Source organism: Schistocerca americana, chromosome 11 (assembly GCF_021461395.2).
Source record: "Schistocerca americana isolate TAMUIC-IGC-003095 chromosome 11, iqSchAmer2.1, whole genome shotgun sequence".
Classification (NCBI taxonomy): domain Eukaryota; kingdom Metazoa; phylum Arthropoda; class Insecta; order Orthoptera; family Acrididae; genus Schistocerca; species Schistocerca americana.
In genome coordinates, this window is record NC_060129.1 from 188,965,989 (window position 1) to 188,984,875 (window position 18,887).

At 45.6% G+C, this 18,887-nt stretch overlaps 1 protein-coding gene across 1 annotated transcript in view; it reads right to left on the reverse strand.

Moving 5' to 3' along the window:
* Nucleotides 1–12,469: 12,469 nt before the first annotated feature.
* LOC124553905 (immunoglobulin domain-containing protein oig-4-like) overlaps nt 12,470–18,887 on the reverse strand; it is a 64,283-nt gene continuing 57,865 nt past the window's right edge. The window contains exon 4 of the mRNA XM_047127918.1: nt 12,470–13,021. Within this exon, the coding sequence (XP_046983874.1) occupies nt 12,863–13,021 (159 nt within the window). The 3' untranslated portion in view covers nt 12,470–12,862. The remainder of the gene's footprint in view (nt 13,022–18,887) is intronic.

The window sequence follows — 18,887 nt, forward strand, 5'->3', positions numbered from 1 at the left end:
AGCAATTGAGTTGCCCTCATAGGTACACACACATTTGGGTCGCGCCGCGCCAACGATAAAGCCGGAGTTAAATATCCAAAACATTCCTTTATTTCATTAATGGTGTGGCAAATGATATACTCGCAAAGACGAGAGTATTTTGCCATATGGTTACTACGCAAAAGTCAGTTACCCACAGTGTTACCCCACCAAATACAGACTTTTTTGGGCCATTGGTTGGTGGTGAACCGAGAAATGCTACAGGTTCTGGAACAACGTAAGTGTAGATTTATATGTTTAATTTGTAGTGAGGGTGTGCTTTTTCATAATGGATATAAGAAACCACTGTTTCACAATTCTCTGGCAATTGCGTTTGTACAACATGGTAGAAAGGTGACACTACTTAGCCTTCACTTTGTTATGGAAGAAGAAACAAATTTTAACATGGCAACAAGAGAAATTTGTAAGTTTTACTCAAAATTCGTTGCTCTTGACGCTTCTCTGAAAGTTGTGAATGGTTAACAGGTCAGCCGAAAATAAATCGCTGCATTTTCAGATACTGACCAAAGCAGAAGTGACAGATCATTTTGAATGGCCACCATGCAAGTGTGGGTGTGGAAGACCCCTCCCCTCCCCCCAATTACTACACTACTGGCCATTAAAATTGCTACACCAAGAAGAAACGCAGATGATAAACGGGTATTCATTGGACAAATATATTGTAATAGAACTGACATGTGATTACATTTTCACGCAATTTGGGTGCATAGATCCTGAGAAATCAGTACGCAGAACAACCACCTCTGGCCGTAATAATGGCCTCGATACGCCTGGGCATTGAGTCAAACAGAGCTCGGATGGCGTGTACAGGTACAGCTGCCCGTGCAGCTTCAACACGATACCACAGTTCATCGAGAGTAGTGACTGGCGTATTGTGACGAGCCAGTTGCTCGGCCACCATTGACCAGACGTTTTCAATTGCTGGGAGATCTGGAGAATGTGCTGGCCAGGGCAGCAGTCGAACATTTTCTGTGTCCAGAAAGGCCCGTACAGTACCTCCATCATGCGGTCGTGCATTATCCTGCTGAAATGTAGGATTTCGCAGAGATCGAATGAAGGGTAGAGCCACGGGTCGTAACACATCTGAAATGTAACGTCCACTGTTCATGGTACCTTCAATGCGAACTAGGGATGACCGAGATGTCTAACCAATGGCACCCCATACCATCACACCGGGTGATACGCCAGTATCGCGATGACGAATAGACGCTTCCAATGTGCGTTCACCACGATGTCGCCAAACACGGATGCGACCATCATGATGCTCTAAACAGAACTTGGATTCACCCGAAAAAATGACGTTTTGTCATTCTGCACCCAGGTTCGTCGTTTAGTACACCATCGGAGGCGCTCCTGTCTGTGATGCAGCGTCAAGGGTAACCGCAGCCACGGTCTCCGAGTTGATAGTCTGTGCTGCTCCAAACGTCGTCGAACTGTTCGTGCAGATGGTTGTTGTATTGCAAATGTCCGCATCTGTTGACTCACGGATCGAGACGTGGCTGCACGATCCGTTACAGCCGTGCGGATAAGATGCCTGTCATCTCGACTGCTAGTGATACGAGGCCATTGGGATCCAGCACGGCGTTCCGTATTACCCTCCTGAAACCACAGATTCCATATTCTGCTAACAGTATTGGATCTCGACCAACGCGAGCAGCAATGTCGCGATACGATAAACCGCAACCGCGATAGGCTACAATCCGATCTTTATCAAAGTCGGAAACGTGATGGTAGGCATTTCTCCTCCTTACACGAGGCATCACAACAACGTTTCACCAGGCAACGCCGGTAAACTGCTGTTTGCGTATGAGAAATCGGTTGGAAACTTTCCTCATGTCAGCGCGTTGTAGGTGTCGCCATCTGCGCCAACCTTGTCTGAATGCTCGGAAAAGGTAATCATTTGAATATCACAGCATATTCTGCCTGTCGGTTGAATTTCGCGTCTGTAGCACGTGATCTTCGTGGTGTAGGAATTTTAATGGCCAGTAGTGTACTTAAACCTAACTAACCTAAGGACATCACACACATCCATGGTCGAGGTAGGATTCGAACCTGCCACCGTACCGGTCGCGCTGTAGTGGCTAGAGGCGCTCGACCACTCCGGCCGGCTGTATTGGCTAAGATCCAGTCGTCTTGCTGTGAAATTTAATTACATTTATTTCCTACTATGGAAGTTCACCAGCGGTATCTTCTGCCTTGTGGCCGTTGACATTCCGGTTATCTGCCCTGGTCGTTGACGTAATTTTCAGCGGTGTACTTTCCTCGTCGTGTTGTTGCTGTCCAGCGCGGCGTGTAGTTCGACGGCTGAGGTGCTGTTGGTCGCCGTGGGCGCCGATATTCTGTGAGTCGTTGTATTGACATCTTGTGTTCGTTTTGCTGGTTGCATCGGGCGGAATTGATTTGGTTGATTGGCCAGTCGGCTGTCTGTCTGTCGATTGGGTTGCCTTCCGATTAAGAGATTGTTGTTCAGGCTGCCTGTCTCGCTTAAGCGGGTGTTAGTGTTACAATTCCAGGTCGACCCTTGGAAACTTCTGAGCGCCGTTCCGTGTATGTTACATAGTAACTTCCCTGTTTGAGTTTCAGTTTTTGATGTGTGGCCTTCAGACGAATTTTATATATCCTGAATTCATGTTCTCGTGTTGCCGTTAGGGCATGAGATTGTTGTTCCTATAGGGGCCTCACCCGAATTTTACATCAAACCTTTTAAGGCCTTAAGCCATTAAATTATTGTGTTGATGTGTGGCCTTCAGCCAAGTTTTAATATCTCTTGAATTAATGCTCTTGTCTTGCCCTTGCGATATTTTGCATCGGCCTTCAGCCGAATTTGCTTCAGTTGTTTTAAGATTGGGCCTTCTGCCGTTGGACTGAAACACTTCTTATTGCTTAATATACGGCCTCCAGGCGAGTTCCATTAAAATTAAAGTGCTAAAGCCCTTAGCCTGTTTAGATTGAAGATTTAGAATATATTCTTGGGTGAAACCTCCAGAAGAACCTTGTATGCCAGGCGGTGTGGCCGAGCGATTCTAGGCGCTTCAGTCTGGAACCGCGCGACCGCTACGGTCGCAGGTTCGAATCCTGCCTCGGGCATGGATGTGTGTGATGTCCTTAGGTTAGTTAGGTTTAAGTACTTCTAAGTTCTAGGGGACTGATGACCTCAGATGTTAAGTCCCATAGTGCTCAGAGCCCAGAACCTTGTATTTTAATTTCTTGCTTAGGCCTTGCTTCTTGCATATTGAGTGTGAGCTTCAGCCAATCTAAAGTTAATCAAAGGAGATCCATTACAACCTTGATTGTTTTACTTTCTTGTGTAATATTGTGTGTGGACAAATAAAGTATTTATGTTGAGTGCAACTGACAGCAACCTCGTTTTGGCCCCTTTCCGCAACCTAACCCGCTCTGGTCTGCTAGCCCAGTCATTTTAAAAGTGTTTCAGACAACATTGTCAAAATCTTTCTTTATGTCTACAAATGATATAAGCGTAGGTTTGCCTTTCCTTAACCTATCTTCTAAGATAAGATCAAATGGTTCAAATGGCTCTGAGCGCTATGGGACTTAACAGCTATGGTCATCAGTCCACTAGAACTCAGAACTACTTAAACCTAACTAACCTAAGGACATCACACACAACACCCAGCCATCACGAGGCAGAGAAAATCCCTGACCCCGCCGGGGATCGAACCCGGGAACGCGGGCGCGGGAAGCGAGAACACTACCGCACGACCACGAGCTGTGGACTCTAAGATGAGTCATAGAATCAGTACTGCCTTGCGCCTTGTTACATTTCTGTGGAATCCAAACTGATCTTCCCTGAGGGTGGTTTCTACCAGTTTTTTCACCCTTCTGTAAGGGATTCGAGTTATTAGTTTGGAACTGTGACTTAACGTTCTCCTCCTCCTCCTCCTCCTCATCATCATCATCAGCCAATTCAATCATTAAATGATGTGTCCCATCTGTCTGGTGGTCTTCCTCTAGGCCCCCGGTGCTCTCTCGGACTCCACTCCAGTACTAGCTTCGTCCATCTCTTGTCTTTTTTCTTGCGACGTGGCCAGCCCACTGCCATTTTGAGTAACCTACTAAGATGTCGTTGACCTTCGTCACAGACCGGATGTCATCTGCCCTTTTCCTGTCCTTTCTTGTAGAGCCCAGCATTGATCTCTCCACGGCTCTCTGTGCTGTCCTAAGTTTCCCTTTTGTGAATGAGTTCAGTGTCCATGTCTCGCAGCCATACGTCATCACAGGAAGAGTGCGTTGGTCAAATACTGCTTTCTTCAGATTTACTGGCATTTTTGATCTGAATACTGTCGAATTCTTCCCAAATGCTTGCCAGCCAAGCTTGATGCGTCGATAGATTGCTGGCCTTATGTCTCCCTTCATATTTATAATCTGGCCAAGGTAGACATATTCACTGACCTCTTCTAGTAGACTGTCCTTGACTTTCACATCTCTTATTCAGCATTAATTACAATATTCAAAGATGGGATATGTATCAGTTATTCAATGGACTTATTTTTAGTGTAGAAATAATCTTTTTGAAAGTTTCAGCATATTGGCATGAAAATGACAAGATTCTTTAGTAAAGTACCAGAAATTAATCTACACCACTGATTCTTCACAGAATCGAAGTACCGTATATTAAGCAGCTTCAGGCCTCTGATAGCATTACAAATTAGTTCACATGTTAAATATTTGACCTCAAGTGTATGAGCGATAAAAACTCTGGAAAAGGGCTCAAATTACGTATAAAGTTTGTTCTAAGTGGCTAACTACTTTTGAGCCGTGTATCGGCTCGTGCTACACCTTGTGTTTAGATTGCATTGGTTTTCCTTTTCTTACCCTGGCATGTTTGTTTGATGTGTTGTCTGCCATTAAGTGGCTGCTTGGTTGTCTTTTCCCTCTGCTATCGATATCTGCGTTTTTGCTTCTGGGAAACTGCTATGGAGGAAGTGAGGTCTTTGACCGGTGGTAACCTCGTGTGGTGGCGCGGAAGTAGGGGCGTTGCGCGCAGAGAGACTCTGGTCGACACGGGAGGGCAGTGTGGCTCTCCAGCGAGAAGCAGGCGTGGTCGGCTGTACCGAGTCGCCACGTGATGTACGAGGGCAGTTCAATAAGTAATGCAACACATTTTTTTCTGAAAAAGGGGTTGTTTTATTCAGCATTGAAATACACCAGGTTATTCCCCAATCTTTTAGCTACACAACACTATTTTTCAATGTAATCTCCATTCAATGCTACGGCCTTACGCCACCTTGAAATGAGGGCCTGTATGCCTGCACGGTACCATTCCACTGGTCGATGTCGGAGCCAACGTCGTACTGCATCATTAACTTCTTCATCATCCGCGTAGTGCCTCCCACGGATTGCGTCCTTCATTGGGCCAAACATATGGAAATCCGACGGTGCGAGATCGGGGCTGTAGAGTGCATGAGGAAGAACAGTCCACTGAAGTTTTGTGAGCTCCTCTCGGGTGCGAAGACTTGTGTGAGGTCTTCCGTTGCCATGAAGAAGGAGAAGTTCGTTCAGATTTTTGTGCCTACGAACACGCTGAAGTCGTTTCTTCAATTTCTGAAGAGTAGCACAATACACTTCAGAGTTGATCGTTTGACCATGGGGAAGGACATCGAACAGATTAACCCCTTCAGCGTCCCAGAAGACTGTAACTGTGACTTTACCGGCTGAGGGTCTGGCTTTAAACTTTTTCTTGGTAGGGGAGTGGGTGTGGTGCCACTCCATTGATTGCCGTTTTGTTTCAGGTTCGAAGTGATGAACCCATGTTTCATCGCCTGTAACAATCTTTGACAACAAATTGTCACCCTCAGCCACACGACGAGCAAGCAATTCTGCACAGATGGTTCTCCTTTGCTCTTTATGGTGTTCGGTTAGACAACGAGGGACCCAGCGGGAACAAACCTTTGAATATCCCAACTGGTGAACAATTGTGACAGCACTACCAACAGAGATGTCAAGTTGAGCGCTGAGTTGTTTGATGGTGATCCGTCGATCATCTCGAACGAGTGTGTTCGCACGCTCCGCCATTGCAGGAGTCACAGCTGTGCACGGCCGGCCCGCACGCGGGAGATCAGACAGTCTTGCTTCACCTTGCGGCGATGATGACACACGCTTTGCCCAACGACTCACCGTGCTTTTGTCCACTGCCAGATCACCGTAGACATTCTGCAAGCGCCTGTGAATATCTGAGATGCCCTGGTTTTCCGCCAACAGAAACTCGATCACTGCCCGTTGTTTGCAACGCACAACCGTTACAGACGCCATTTTAACAGCTCCGTACAGCGCTGCCACCTGTCGGAAGTCAATGAAACTATACGAGACGAAGCGGGAATGTTTGAAAATATTCCACAAGAAATTTCCGGTTTTTTCAACCAAAATTGGCCGATAAAAAAAATGTGTTGCATTACTTATTGAACTGCCCTCGTATGTCGGCTGTGTGTAACGAGCGGGTCGAGTTGGCGGAAGAGCTCCCGGCGTGATGGTTGTATACAGAATCGCCCCACGAGTAGTTGCTGTTCGTTTCGCCTCGGTGGGACGTTAACGAGCTTCTTTAAGTCCTCCGTTTCAACGCTGGAGTTTAAAAGGAGACACCTAACACGAAGGAGCGGTCACTACCCGTCAACGTTGCAGAGAAGACGTGAACTCCGGTGACAGAGCGTGTTGTCGCGTGACCGTGGCGTGTCGGGTACGCCGGCGACGCGTGCGTGGTCGGATGTGTGGATGCTGGCCATCGGAGGTCGTGTACTGCCTGTTCGAGCATAATTGCAAGTTAAGTTCGTCGAAGGTTTAATCATTAGGTAATAAGTTTGCGTAACCAGCGCCTCTTCTACCTTGTGGCCTCCGCCGACCGGGTTTCCTGTCCCCAGCACCGGTGTAATTGAAGACAGTGATCTTTCCTCCTCCTCTCGTTACTATCCGACGGCAGTTTAATTGTTTCGCTATTCTGTCGTGGGTTATGAGTAAATTCGTGCTTCTTGTTGGTCGATCATGTGGTCTCTCATTCAGGACTGTGTGGTGTAATGTTTCCTTGCACGAGGTTAGCTCTAATTCTGTCAGCAAGTTAAGCCATGTTACAACAAGTTGTCGCTGGCTAAAAGTCTGTGCAGTGACCAGCCTGAGAGTGGCCATTGTGTTTACGGGCGTATTTAAATTGGTCAGTATTCTGCCCAGCCTGAGTGGGTGATTTGTGGCCGCCTTACACGGGTCAGTCATACCTGTGATGTTCTAATGATATTCCAGGACACTTTTTTTTTAAAAAAAAAATTCCTCCAAGTTCGTAAATTCTTTTATTGGCATTAATCGTGTGTTTGCTGAGACCTGTTTAATTTTTTTAATGGCGGTGTTGGTAGCTTCACTACCTCAACGTACTTTATTAACAAAGTTCTGTATATACTTTAGTAGCCTGTTTACTAATGTTCTTTAATTTTTTTTACATTGTTGTATTGCTATAAATTACTTGATTGCCGTTAGCGGCGTGTTTAAAAGGCTGTTTATTGCCGTACTGCTAGTTTCTGTAAGATACGAATAAAACATTTGTGAAAATCTCAACTCGACAGTACACTACTAGAAATTTGGCCCCGTTTCCCAACTTGTGGTGTGGCTTGTAGTAACCGTAACCACTGTGTGTGTCAACTCTCTTTAGTAAATACAGGATGGAAATTCTGGGTAATTCGTGCGTCACTAGGTATGCTACCTCCAGACACACACACACACACACACACACACACACACACACACACACACACACACATTGTGTCTCATTGTTTACTTACCTTATTGCGTTAAACCTTGAACACAACGCTTAAAATGGTTCAAATGGCTCTGAGCACTAGGCGACTTAAAAGCTGAGGTCATCAGTCCCCTAGAACTCAGAACTAATTAACCCTAACTAACCTAGGGACATCACACACATCCATGCCCGAGGCAGGATTCGAACCTGCGACCGTAGCAGTCGCACGGCATAACGCTTATTTGAGTAGGTTATAACAATATTTTCAATTTTTAAATTCGGTCAATCTTTATGTGAAATATTGAATCAATTTTTCTTCTCCTCGATGCTGTTAGATAGGCAATCGGTCAAGCTGCTAATTGGATTATGCACTATGTTCACTGTTTAGCAGTATAGCCATAATGTAGAAAGTAACTTCTTGAACTAAAAAAAAAAATTTTTTTTTGAGCGAAGACACGTGTAAATGTTAGTAACTGAAATAATTACTGTGATTTAGTAGAAAATTGTCTTTTAGAACTAACTGTTTATAGAATGTGTCTCACGAAAATTAGGGTAAAAATGACAGTACATAAAAGTCAAACTCTGTTAGACCGAAAAAATACGTGAGATATTCTCATTGGCGCTTGTGTGAATCCCTGAAAGCCTTGATTTAACTGTGGAGGAAGTTGAGGAGATACTGTAACATACAGAAAATATCAGATGACTTTATTAAACCTTGAACAATCTGAAATACTCAACTTGAAAACAATCCATGCCCACAGGAATGATGCAACGTATTCTTTTTACTTCCGCTGTACGCACACTGCTGTCGTGAGGTACCAATTTGACAAGGGACCTCGTTCTTCAGACGACACCGCACGCCGTTGGCTGTATAAAATATTTATTGTTACTATTACAATTTCAGCCTTACGGCCATTTTCAAGTAACACTGCAAAGTTACATTCTGTCAGAATATAAAACTACCTGACATGAGTACATGTCGTCGTCAAAAATGCAGCCTTTTGACTGTGAGAGTCCCACAAGATCCGATGAGTACGACACTTATTACATCGTAATATGTTGTTAAATACCGGATGATCAAAAACTGAGTATAAACTTGAAAGCTTAATAAACCGCGGAATAATGTAGATAGAGAGGTAAAAATTGACACACATTCTTGGAATGACATGGGGTTTTATTAGAACAAAAAAAAAAAAAAGTATTGCTAGACGCGTGAAAGATCTCTTGCGCCCGTCGTTTGGTGATGATCGTGTGCTCAGCCGCCACTTTCGTCATTCTTGGCCTCCCACGTCCCCAGACCTCAGTCCGTGCGATTATTGGCTTTGGGGTTACCTGAAGTCGCAAGTGTATCGTGATCGACCGACATCTCTAGGGATGCTGAAAGACAACATCCGACGCCAATGTCTCATCATAACTCCGGACGTGCTTTACAGTGCTGTTCACAACATTATTCCTCGACTACAGCTATTGTTGAGGAATGATGGTGGACAATTGAGCATTTCCTGTAAAGAACACCATCTTTGCTTTGTCTTACTTTGTTACGCTAATTATTGCTATTCTGATCAGATGAAGGTCCATCTGTCGGACATTTTTTGAACTTTTGAATTTTTTTGGTTCTAATAAAACCCCATGTCATTCCAAGTATGTGTGTCAATTTGTACCTCTCTATCTACGTTATTCCGTGATTTATTCAGCTTTGAAATTTATACTGACTTTTTGATCACCCAGTATATACTGAACTGTCTATGTTACCTTCGTTCTAATAATCTATCAAACATACTCTTGGAGTATGTGTGATAGATTGTTAGAACGATGGCTGCATTTTGACGACGACATGTACTCATGTCAGGTAGTTTTATATTCTGACAGAATGTAACTTTGCAGTGTTACCTGAAAATGGCCATAAGGTCGAAATTGCAGTAGTAACAATAAATATTTTATACAGTCAACGGCGACTATGTACTCTTTTAAGAAATATTTCATGACTGTGAATCCCAGCCATGAGAAGTTTTCGATATATCGTCGCAATGAACCAGAATTTACAATTTAAACTTTTGTATTTCTTTTTTTTTTTTTTTTGTTCTAATAAAACCCCATGTCATTCCAAGCATGTGTGTCAATTTGTACCTCTCTATCTACATTATGCCGTGATTTATTCAGTTTTCAAATTTATACTGACTTTTTGATCACCCCGTATGTTTCATCGTGACTTGCGGCGCGTCGCAAAAACCTTCAGGCGCCGACGCTACACTGCAACACACAGCCGTCCGGCTGGTTGCCTGCTCAGCCCCTGCGACTACATGACATAACGGCTCCGCACTTCGCAGCACGACCTGCAAAGGGCCTTCACGTGCCCTGGACAAAAGTACCGAGGGCGTGTAAATCGGCAAGAGAAGTCGCTCCTGCCGCAAACCTTTTGCTACATCCACCACTGTGGCGCGCAGCCGTTCAGGAGGAGTCTACCGCCACCTAGCGGGTATTTAGAGCCACGCCCGTCCCGATCACAGCAGTTACGATGCAGCCAGCCAAGAGAAGAAGTTGGAACATGTACATTTGTACGAGGGTCATTCAGTAATTAAAGAGAGAAATTGCTCTGGGGGTAAAAACTGTTTGTAGAGCAAGTTTGATACTTTTATGGCTTTAAGTTGGCATCACTGGGATGAGCCCTAATCACCTGATGTGTCGATATTGTTTTGTTTATAACCTCAAAAATACATTTCAAGATGGCGAGTCCGCTTGAAACGTCCACGTTAGTTGAACAACGTTCTCTTGTTCGTTTTTTTCTTGCCGAAGGCGAGAAACCAGCGAATATATACTGTAGAATGTCTAAAGTTCATGGTGGAGGTAGTATGAATCGTGCAAATTTTTACAAGTGGGTGGAGCAGTTCAGTGACTGACGAACACCGTTCTGGCCGACCAGTTGCAGTTTCAACTCCCTCACTTGAAAGTCGAATTGATGTCATTATTTGTGCCGACCGCTAGTGACTATGGAAATGATAGTTGAAAAGGTTCAAGTTAGTACTGGTACAGTTCATAACATTATCTGTAACAAGCTGAAGTGCCGCAAAACATGTGCAAGATGGGTCCCAAAAGAGATGACGCAGCTACACAAGAAAACAAGGTTGAGAATGTGCATAGAGCTAAAGGAACGTTACGAAAGAGACAGTGAGCCCTTCCTCAACAAAATTTTAACTTGTCATGAAACTTGAGTTCACTATTATGAGCCAGAATCAAAAAGACAAAGTACAGACTGGAAGAACACCAACTCACCTGTCAAGAAAAAATTCAAAACCCGAGCGTCAGCAGGAAAAGTCATGTAGACGCTGTTTCGGCATGCTGAAGGTCCAGTTTTCTGTGATTATCTCGAAGAGCAGCGTCCAATGAACAGTCAATACTACTCGGATTTGCTTTTAAACAAAGTTGAGCCAGCTATGAGAGAGAGACGTCTTGGATCTCAGAGTAGAGGTGTGACTCTCCAGCAAGATAACGCACGTCCTCATATTGCTCAACTAACCCCTGAAACCGAGGCCAAAATGAGCAGGGAAGTACTGCCTCATCCCCCTTACAGTCCTACTTTAGGGCCTAGCGTTTTCCATTTGTATGCTGCCCTGAAGGAGGCATTACGTGGGAAGAGGTTCCAAGACAACGGGGACGTGAAAAAGTTTGCGGGAAATTGGTTCAAACATCGAGATAAGGACTTCTTTGTAGCCCGAATGAAAAAAGCTTGTATCCCATGGGAACAAGTGCATAAATGTTCAAGGGGATTAACTGAAAAGTAGAAACAGTGTTTTGTAAAAATAAACGCTTTTTTCTCCAGACCAATTTGTGTCTTTACTGAATGACCCTCGTATATATATATGTGTGTGTGTGTGTGTGTGTTTATTAAAATCCCAGTCTTAAAACGCTATAGATAGAGAACTGCAGCTCAGAATGATGTCAAATATATAAAAAAAATTAAGATAGGGTTTGGCCAAACTGAAAAATATATTCATCTTCAAGTAGTTTTATACAGAAACCACATCACGTGATGTGGTTTCTGTCTAAAAATATATATATATATATATATATATATATATATATATATATATATATATATATTCCTATCAAACGCAGTGATGTTTGTGTATAAAACTACTTGAAGATGAATATATTTTTCACTTTGGCCAAACCTTAATTATTTAGGAGAAAACGACATTTTGTCTATGGAGTGCATGATTGATTCATTTGTTAATTTTTTTTTTGTTTATTTAAGACGCAATCACATGTGTATGACACAATCATAACCGGTTTCGGCTATATATTCTCCACCTTCAGATTCTAAAGGCGGCCTGCATTGGACACAGGTTCATGCGTTGTCAAAGTTTTGACAACGCATGAACCCATGTTCAGTGTATGCCGCCTTTAGAATCTGAATATGGTCATTGTATGGCCGAAACGGGTTACGACTGTCACAAACATGTGATTGCGTCTTATCTTTATGATGGAATTCAGAAATTAAAAGCCTGCCGTACCAAACATGTAAGAACAGGTGGGAACTAATTTTTTAAATAAATTTAGTTTTTTGTACCAAAAAGGTTTACTCTTTATTAACCTTACTTCCTGTGCCTCCATTGCGCTATAGTGTACCCACTGGTTGCAAAAATGAATTGAAATACACCGCTGAATTAAGCTTGTGGACATTCTTTAAAACACACGTTCCTCTTAAGTGAGTGTTTTTATTTGTCATATTTACACATAAATTACAACTGTACACTTATAAGAAAAATATACATTTACTTCACCAGTAATTAACTGCCCCTCTTCAAAGTTAATAGCTGTTCATTTCCTGCGTGTGTGTCTCTCGTTTTCTGACAGAGTCTCCAGTTTGAGGTTGGTCGTCCAGTGTGCGGCAAACACGACTTTAGACTTCTGTGAAACAGTGGGAGTCGTAGTTTAGTGCGTGAGTGACGTCTGTACACAGCAGCGGGTTGTCTGACAGGCGAGGCGGCGTGTCTGCGCAGTACAGGTCTCTGGTCCCGCCACAGCGCGACGTCACGGCGGCGGCCACGCCCCCCAGGGGGTGGCGCCCAGTGCTGCCAACCTCGCAGACTAGTAGGTGTAGATGACGTAGTCGGTGCGGAAGCCCCTCCTGTCCACGGAGTACTGGTTGTCCGCCTGACACTCGTAGTAGCCGGCGTCCTTCTGTGTCGCGGGGTCGATCTCCATCTTGGACTTCATCGTGTCGTTCCCTGTGGGCCACTCGTGCACCTGCAACAACACGTCCAGCCACAACAGTGTTAGCCACCGGGCCCAGAAATTCCTCAACCCAAAAACCCAGTTCTTCCGAGGCTGGCCGTGCTTTTTGAGTAGCTAGACAGCTCGTGTCTGTCCGCAGTACTACGGCGGCTATTCAGAAAGTAGGGAACGTTTCGGCATTAAAAAAAACTAAGGACAGCAAATACATTTTATTATACAGGGTGGTCCATTGATAGTCACTGGGCGAAATATCTCACGAAATAAGTGTCAAACGAAAAAACTACAAAGTACGAAACTTGTCTAGCTTGAAGGGGAAAACCAGATGGCGCTATGGTTGGTCCGCTAGATGGATATCAACTGCGTTTTTTTAAATAGGAATCCCCACTTTTTATTACATATTCGTGTAGTACGTAAAGAAATATGAATGTTTTAATTGGACCACTTTTTTCGATTTGTGATGGATGGCGCTGTAATGCCGGTTTACGTTGCCGCTGTTGGTGAATGACGCTTCGTCGCTAAATAGAACGCGTGCAAAAAGTCTGTCATCGTCCCGTGGCCAGTGGCATAGAAACATGGTACAGGTGCAATCGATGTTGATGTAGCATTCTCAACACCGACGTTTTTGAGATTCCCGATTCTCGCACAATTTGTCTGCTACTGATGTGCGGATTAGCCGCGACAGCAGCTAAAACACCTACTTGGGCATCATCATTTGTTGCAGGTCGTGGTTCACGTTTCACATTTGGCTGAACACTTCCTGTTTCCTTGAATAACATAACTATGCGGAGAACGGTCCCGACACTCGGATGATGTCGTTCAGGATACCGAGCAGTATACATATTGTGGTGTCACCGCCAGACACCACACTAGCTAGGTGGTAGCCTTTAAATCGGCCGCGGTCCGTTAGTATACGTCGGACCCGCGTGTCGCCACTGTCAGTGATTGCAGACCGAGCGCCGCCACACGGCAGGTCTAGTCTAGAGAGACTCCCTAGCACTTGCCCCAGTTGTACAGCCGACTTTGCTAGCGATGGTTCACTGACAAAATACGTTCTCATTTGCCGAGACGATAGTTAGCATAGCCTTCAGCTACGTCATTTGCTACGACCTAGCAAGGCGCCATTACCAGTCGCTATTGATGCTGTAAAACATGTACCGTCACGAGCGATGTTCACCAGTTATTGATTAAAGTTAAGTATTCCAGCAGCTACGTACTTTTTTTGCTAGTATAATTACTTGACCTGTTCCAGACCTCCCGCCAGCCTGCGTGAGCTTAAACGCGTGCCTTTCGGCTTCCTCCAAGTGGCTTGGCTGTCTTGCCAGATCACAACACATAGCACACTGCCGTAGGGCATTTTGATCACAATAGCCATACATCAACACGATATCGACCTTTTCCGCAATTGGTAAATGGTCCATTTCAACACGCGTAATGTATCACGAAGCAAATACCGTCCGCACTGGCGGAATGTTACGTGATACCACGTACTGATACGTTTGTGACTATTACAGCGCCATCTATCACAAAGCGAAGGAAGTGGTCCAACTAAAACATTCATATTTCTGTACGTACTACACGAATATGTAATAAAAGTGGGGATTCCTATTTTTAAAAAAACGCAATTGATATCCGTTTGACCTATGGCAGCGCCATCTAGCGGGCCAGCCATAGCGCCATCTCGTTTCCCCCTTTAAGCTAGACGAGTTTCGTTCCTTGCACTTTTTCGGTTTGACGCTTATTTCGTGAGATATTTGGCCCAGTCAGTATCAATGGACCACCCTGTATACATCAGAAAGAGCGACTGACATACCACTTTTCTACACAGTCACCACCGCCCAAGCACATCGTATCTACGACGGAATGGAACGAGCTTTTCTTCGTGAGCGAATACATACAACACGGAGAGACTTGGCAAGAACGGATCAGGAACTTCTGGACATTTTCTATCAACTAAGTAGCAGAATGCATTGAGACGACTGGGACAAGATCGACAGCATCACTCACAGGAGCATGCAGAACAAACTCGAGAAAAAGTTTCAAAGATGCCGGAAGCAGACCGACAAGGCGATTCCCGACATGTCACACACAGTGGTCAACCTCACTGAACGACAATTGAACGAAGTGTCTGTTCTTCAAAAAGGAGGGAATTTCGCTATCATCCCGAGAACTATACCTATGGAGGACATCATTGCCAACGCCGAAGCAGCCATTCGGACACTTCCCTGTGAAAGGGCAGAGGAAATACGCACTGAAACAGCCAGAATACTGCGCCGAGCAAAACCACCAGCTTGCAACCTGAAGAAAGAAGGGGTACAAGCCATTAAGGATCTCAACGCCGACAAGAGTATATTGGTACTGCCTGCCGATAAGAGGAATGCGACCGTTGTAATGAAGACCGAAGATTATGAGCAAAAGATCCGAGACCTATTAGATCCGACGACGTACCGAAAACTAAGCGCAGATCCGACGCAGCGTATCACTCGGAATACGAATCGATTAATCAAGGCGTCTTCTCTGCCGGCGGACATACAGAGAAACCTGCGCAACACAGAAGCCCTACCACCTCGGCTGTACGGATTACCCAAGATCCATAAGAACAACGTTCCACTGAGACCGATCGTTAGCGCTCCTGGCTCACCAACGTATAAACTGGCGAAACACTTGGCCTCTCTGCTCCAGCCACACGTGGGGAAGACCGACACATACATTAAGGACTCAGGACATTTCATTGAGAAGCTGAAGAAACTGAAACTTGCGCCAAACGACATCCTGGTCAGTTTTGATGTTGTTTCGTTATTTACGAAAGTGCCACTCAGCGACGCTGTGGAGCACATCGGTTCCATTTTCCCGCAGGACATCAAAAAGCTCTTCCATGCATGTCTCACCACGAGCTATTTCACGTGGAATGGCGATTTCTACGAACAGCTGGAAGGTGTCGCCATGGGTAGTCCTCTCAGTCCAGTGGTGGCCAACTTCTTCATGGAACAATTCGAAGCACGAAAGTATCGTCGACGTACCTGTACCACACCAATTCGAAGCACAGGCACTGGACTCGGCGACTTGCAAACCTAAGGTGTGGTACAGGTGCGTCGATGATACCTTTGTGGTGTGGAGCCACGGTGAAGAACAGCTCGGTGACTTCCTGAGACACTTGAACAGCCTCCATGCCAACATAACATTTGCCATGGAAGTAGAAAAGGACAAGAAACTGCCATTTCTAGATGTGCTGGTCACAATGGACGGCGAAAACCTGGGACACAGCGTGTACCGAAAACCGACACACACGGACCGATACCTGCACAAACTGTCAAACCACCACCCGAGCCAGAAAAGAGGCATGATTAGTACGCTCGTAACGAGAGCAGGACGAATATATCAGCCGCAACACCTCAAACGAGAAATGCAACACCTGGAAAGTGTTCTGAGGAGCAATGGGTACTCCACAAATTACATTAGAAGTGTAACAGAGCCAAACACTCGGCGAAGTAAGGAACCGGAAAAAGAAATGTCGGATACGGCCTTTCTGCCATACATTCCCAGAGTGACGGTCAGAATCGGCCGTATATTGCGCAAACACGGCATAAAGACGATTTTCAAACCGACAAGGAAGATCAAAGAGTATCTTAGATCGGCGAAGGAGAAAAGAGACCCACTTGCAATGTCGGGAATATACCGTATACCATGCACATTCGGAAAAGTTTATGTCGGAATGACTGGACGATCAATTAACACCAGGATCAAAGAGCATAAGCGACATTGCAGGTTGGGGCAGGTGGAGAAATCGGCCGTGGCAGAGCACGCACTGAATGAGACCGACCGCGTAATAAAATTCGCCGACGGGGAAGTTCTGGCTGTAGAGAAGCACTATCACACGCGCTTGTTCAGAGAAGCTGTGGAAATACAAAAACACGCGAACAGTGTGAACAAGAAAGAGGAAAGCCTTAAGGTAAACGGATCCTGGCTTCCCGTACTGCAGTGAACGACCGTCGCAGGTAGCAAGAGGAGAACCGCACCGGAAATGACCGCGGAGAAGCCCTCGGACGTCGGCGCGCCAGGTACATATAGTCTGCGGCCGCGAGCTCGCTTCCAGCATTCCGAGCTGTGCTTCCGAAGCGTGCGGACGCTGTTCTTACTGCGCTCCGCCGCCTTTGTGTTGTCACGGCTGGGGATTTCCGACTGCCGCTCCCGCCACGGAGTGGCCTCCTCGCTGCTTGGGACTCGTGCGCCTGTCGCCGTCCTTGGTAGCTCCGTCGACTGCAGGCTCGTTTACGAGCGTGCAGTAGCAATCTTGTCGTTGTTTTATTTTATGTTCATGATGCTCGTCGTGATTCCAGGCTAGCTGGACTCTAGGCTGGTTAGTGAGGGAAATTGTGAGTCAGGGCCCCCTTCACGTGGGACCAGCCCGCGCTCACAGAGGCAAAGGCAGATTACAAAGCATAATATCCGACTGTCTGAGATTCTAGAATCATCCTATCACCCACCCCAGCCCGCCGTGGTCCCCCCTGGGGCTCCCGCGGCCGAAAATCATCCGACTACACACACAAACCACACTGACTTACATACAGACAATGCATCACCTTCACTAGGCAATATGGCGGGGAACGATCAAAAACCCAAAAAAAAAAATTAAGCGCAAGAGCGACACAAGCCAGGCAGAGGGTTCATCTGACTCAAAGCGGAAGATCGAGGCTTCTGACTCTGAACAGGCACCCAATGTAGACGAAACCATGGAAGCGGAATCAGTACAACCACAAGTACCAACCCAAAACCGCTTTAGCGAACTTCCTGACAATGACCCAGGCCACAATGCAGTCCCTCCAAACAAGGAAAGGACATAGTTCAATGTGCCACCAATAGTAGTCTTTGACACGAAAAGCTACACCAAAATCCTTCAGGTGATCAAACCGACCCTCAGTGGAACGCTGAAGTCTCACTCCAGGGGAGGAAGAATAACATATCAATTCAGCGAAGCGAAGGACTTCAATGCCCTATGCACGCTACTGAAGAACGAAAACATACCGTTCTACACTCACGAAATAAACCAGAAACGACCCCTAAAGGTGGTGATAAAGAAACTATTAGTCACCATGGAACCAAACCTAGTACATGAAGAGCTCTCCCTTCTTGGATTCCCAGTACACAAGGTCACCCAAATGTCCATCCTGGACGTAGGCGCCACGGAGAGGAGGTTACGACCAAACTTCATAGTAGAACTGGAAAACTCAGATGAAGGCAGAAAAGTATACAAACTTAAGTCACTCCTTCACCTCGGAGTGACTGTAGAGTCATACAGGGCCCCCAAAGGCCCAACTCAATGTCACAACTGCCAAGGTTTCAATCATGGCGCCAGGAACTGCCATCTAAAACCAAACTGCGTAAAATGCGGCAAACAGCATGCGACCGCTACCTGCACCAAGAAACGGGAAGAAAAACCAAAATGCTACAACTGCCAGGGAGAGCATACTGCAAATTTCAAAAAATGCCCAGTTTACCTAGAAATTCTCAAGAAAAGGGAGGAGAGAAAAAATGCCTCCACCACAGCCACGAATCAAACTAAACAACCACCAGTACCTGCGATGACCGGGAAAAGCTGGCCAAATCTATGGCACCGACAAACCATAACAAATCAAAATCCGGCAAACGCACCGACTTCAGCGGCCCAGAACGAGGCACCAACCGCGCAAGACGGAGGAGCCAACACCCCCTTCCCTGGAATCGCAAGCCTGGGAACAGATGTAAAAGAAATTCTCGGCCTCATCAATCAGTTCAACGTCCCAAAAATACTGGGAACAATTCAGAACACAGCAGCCCAGCTAAGGCAAGCTGCTGATCCGATCTCAAAATTCACGATTATATGCCATGCAGTTGTCAGTCTTCT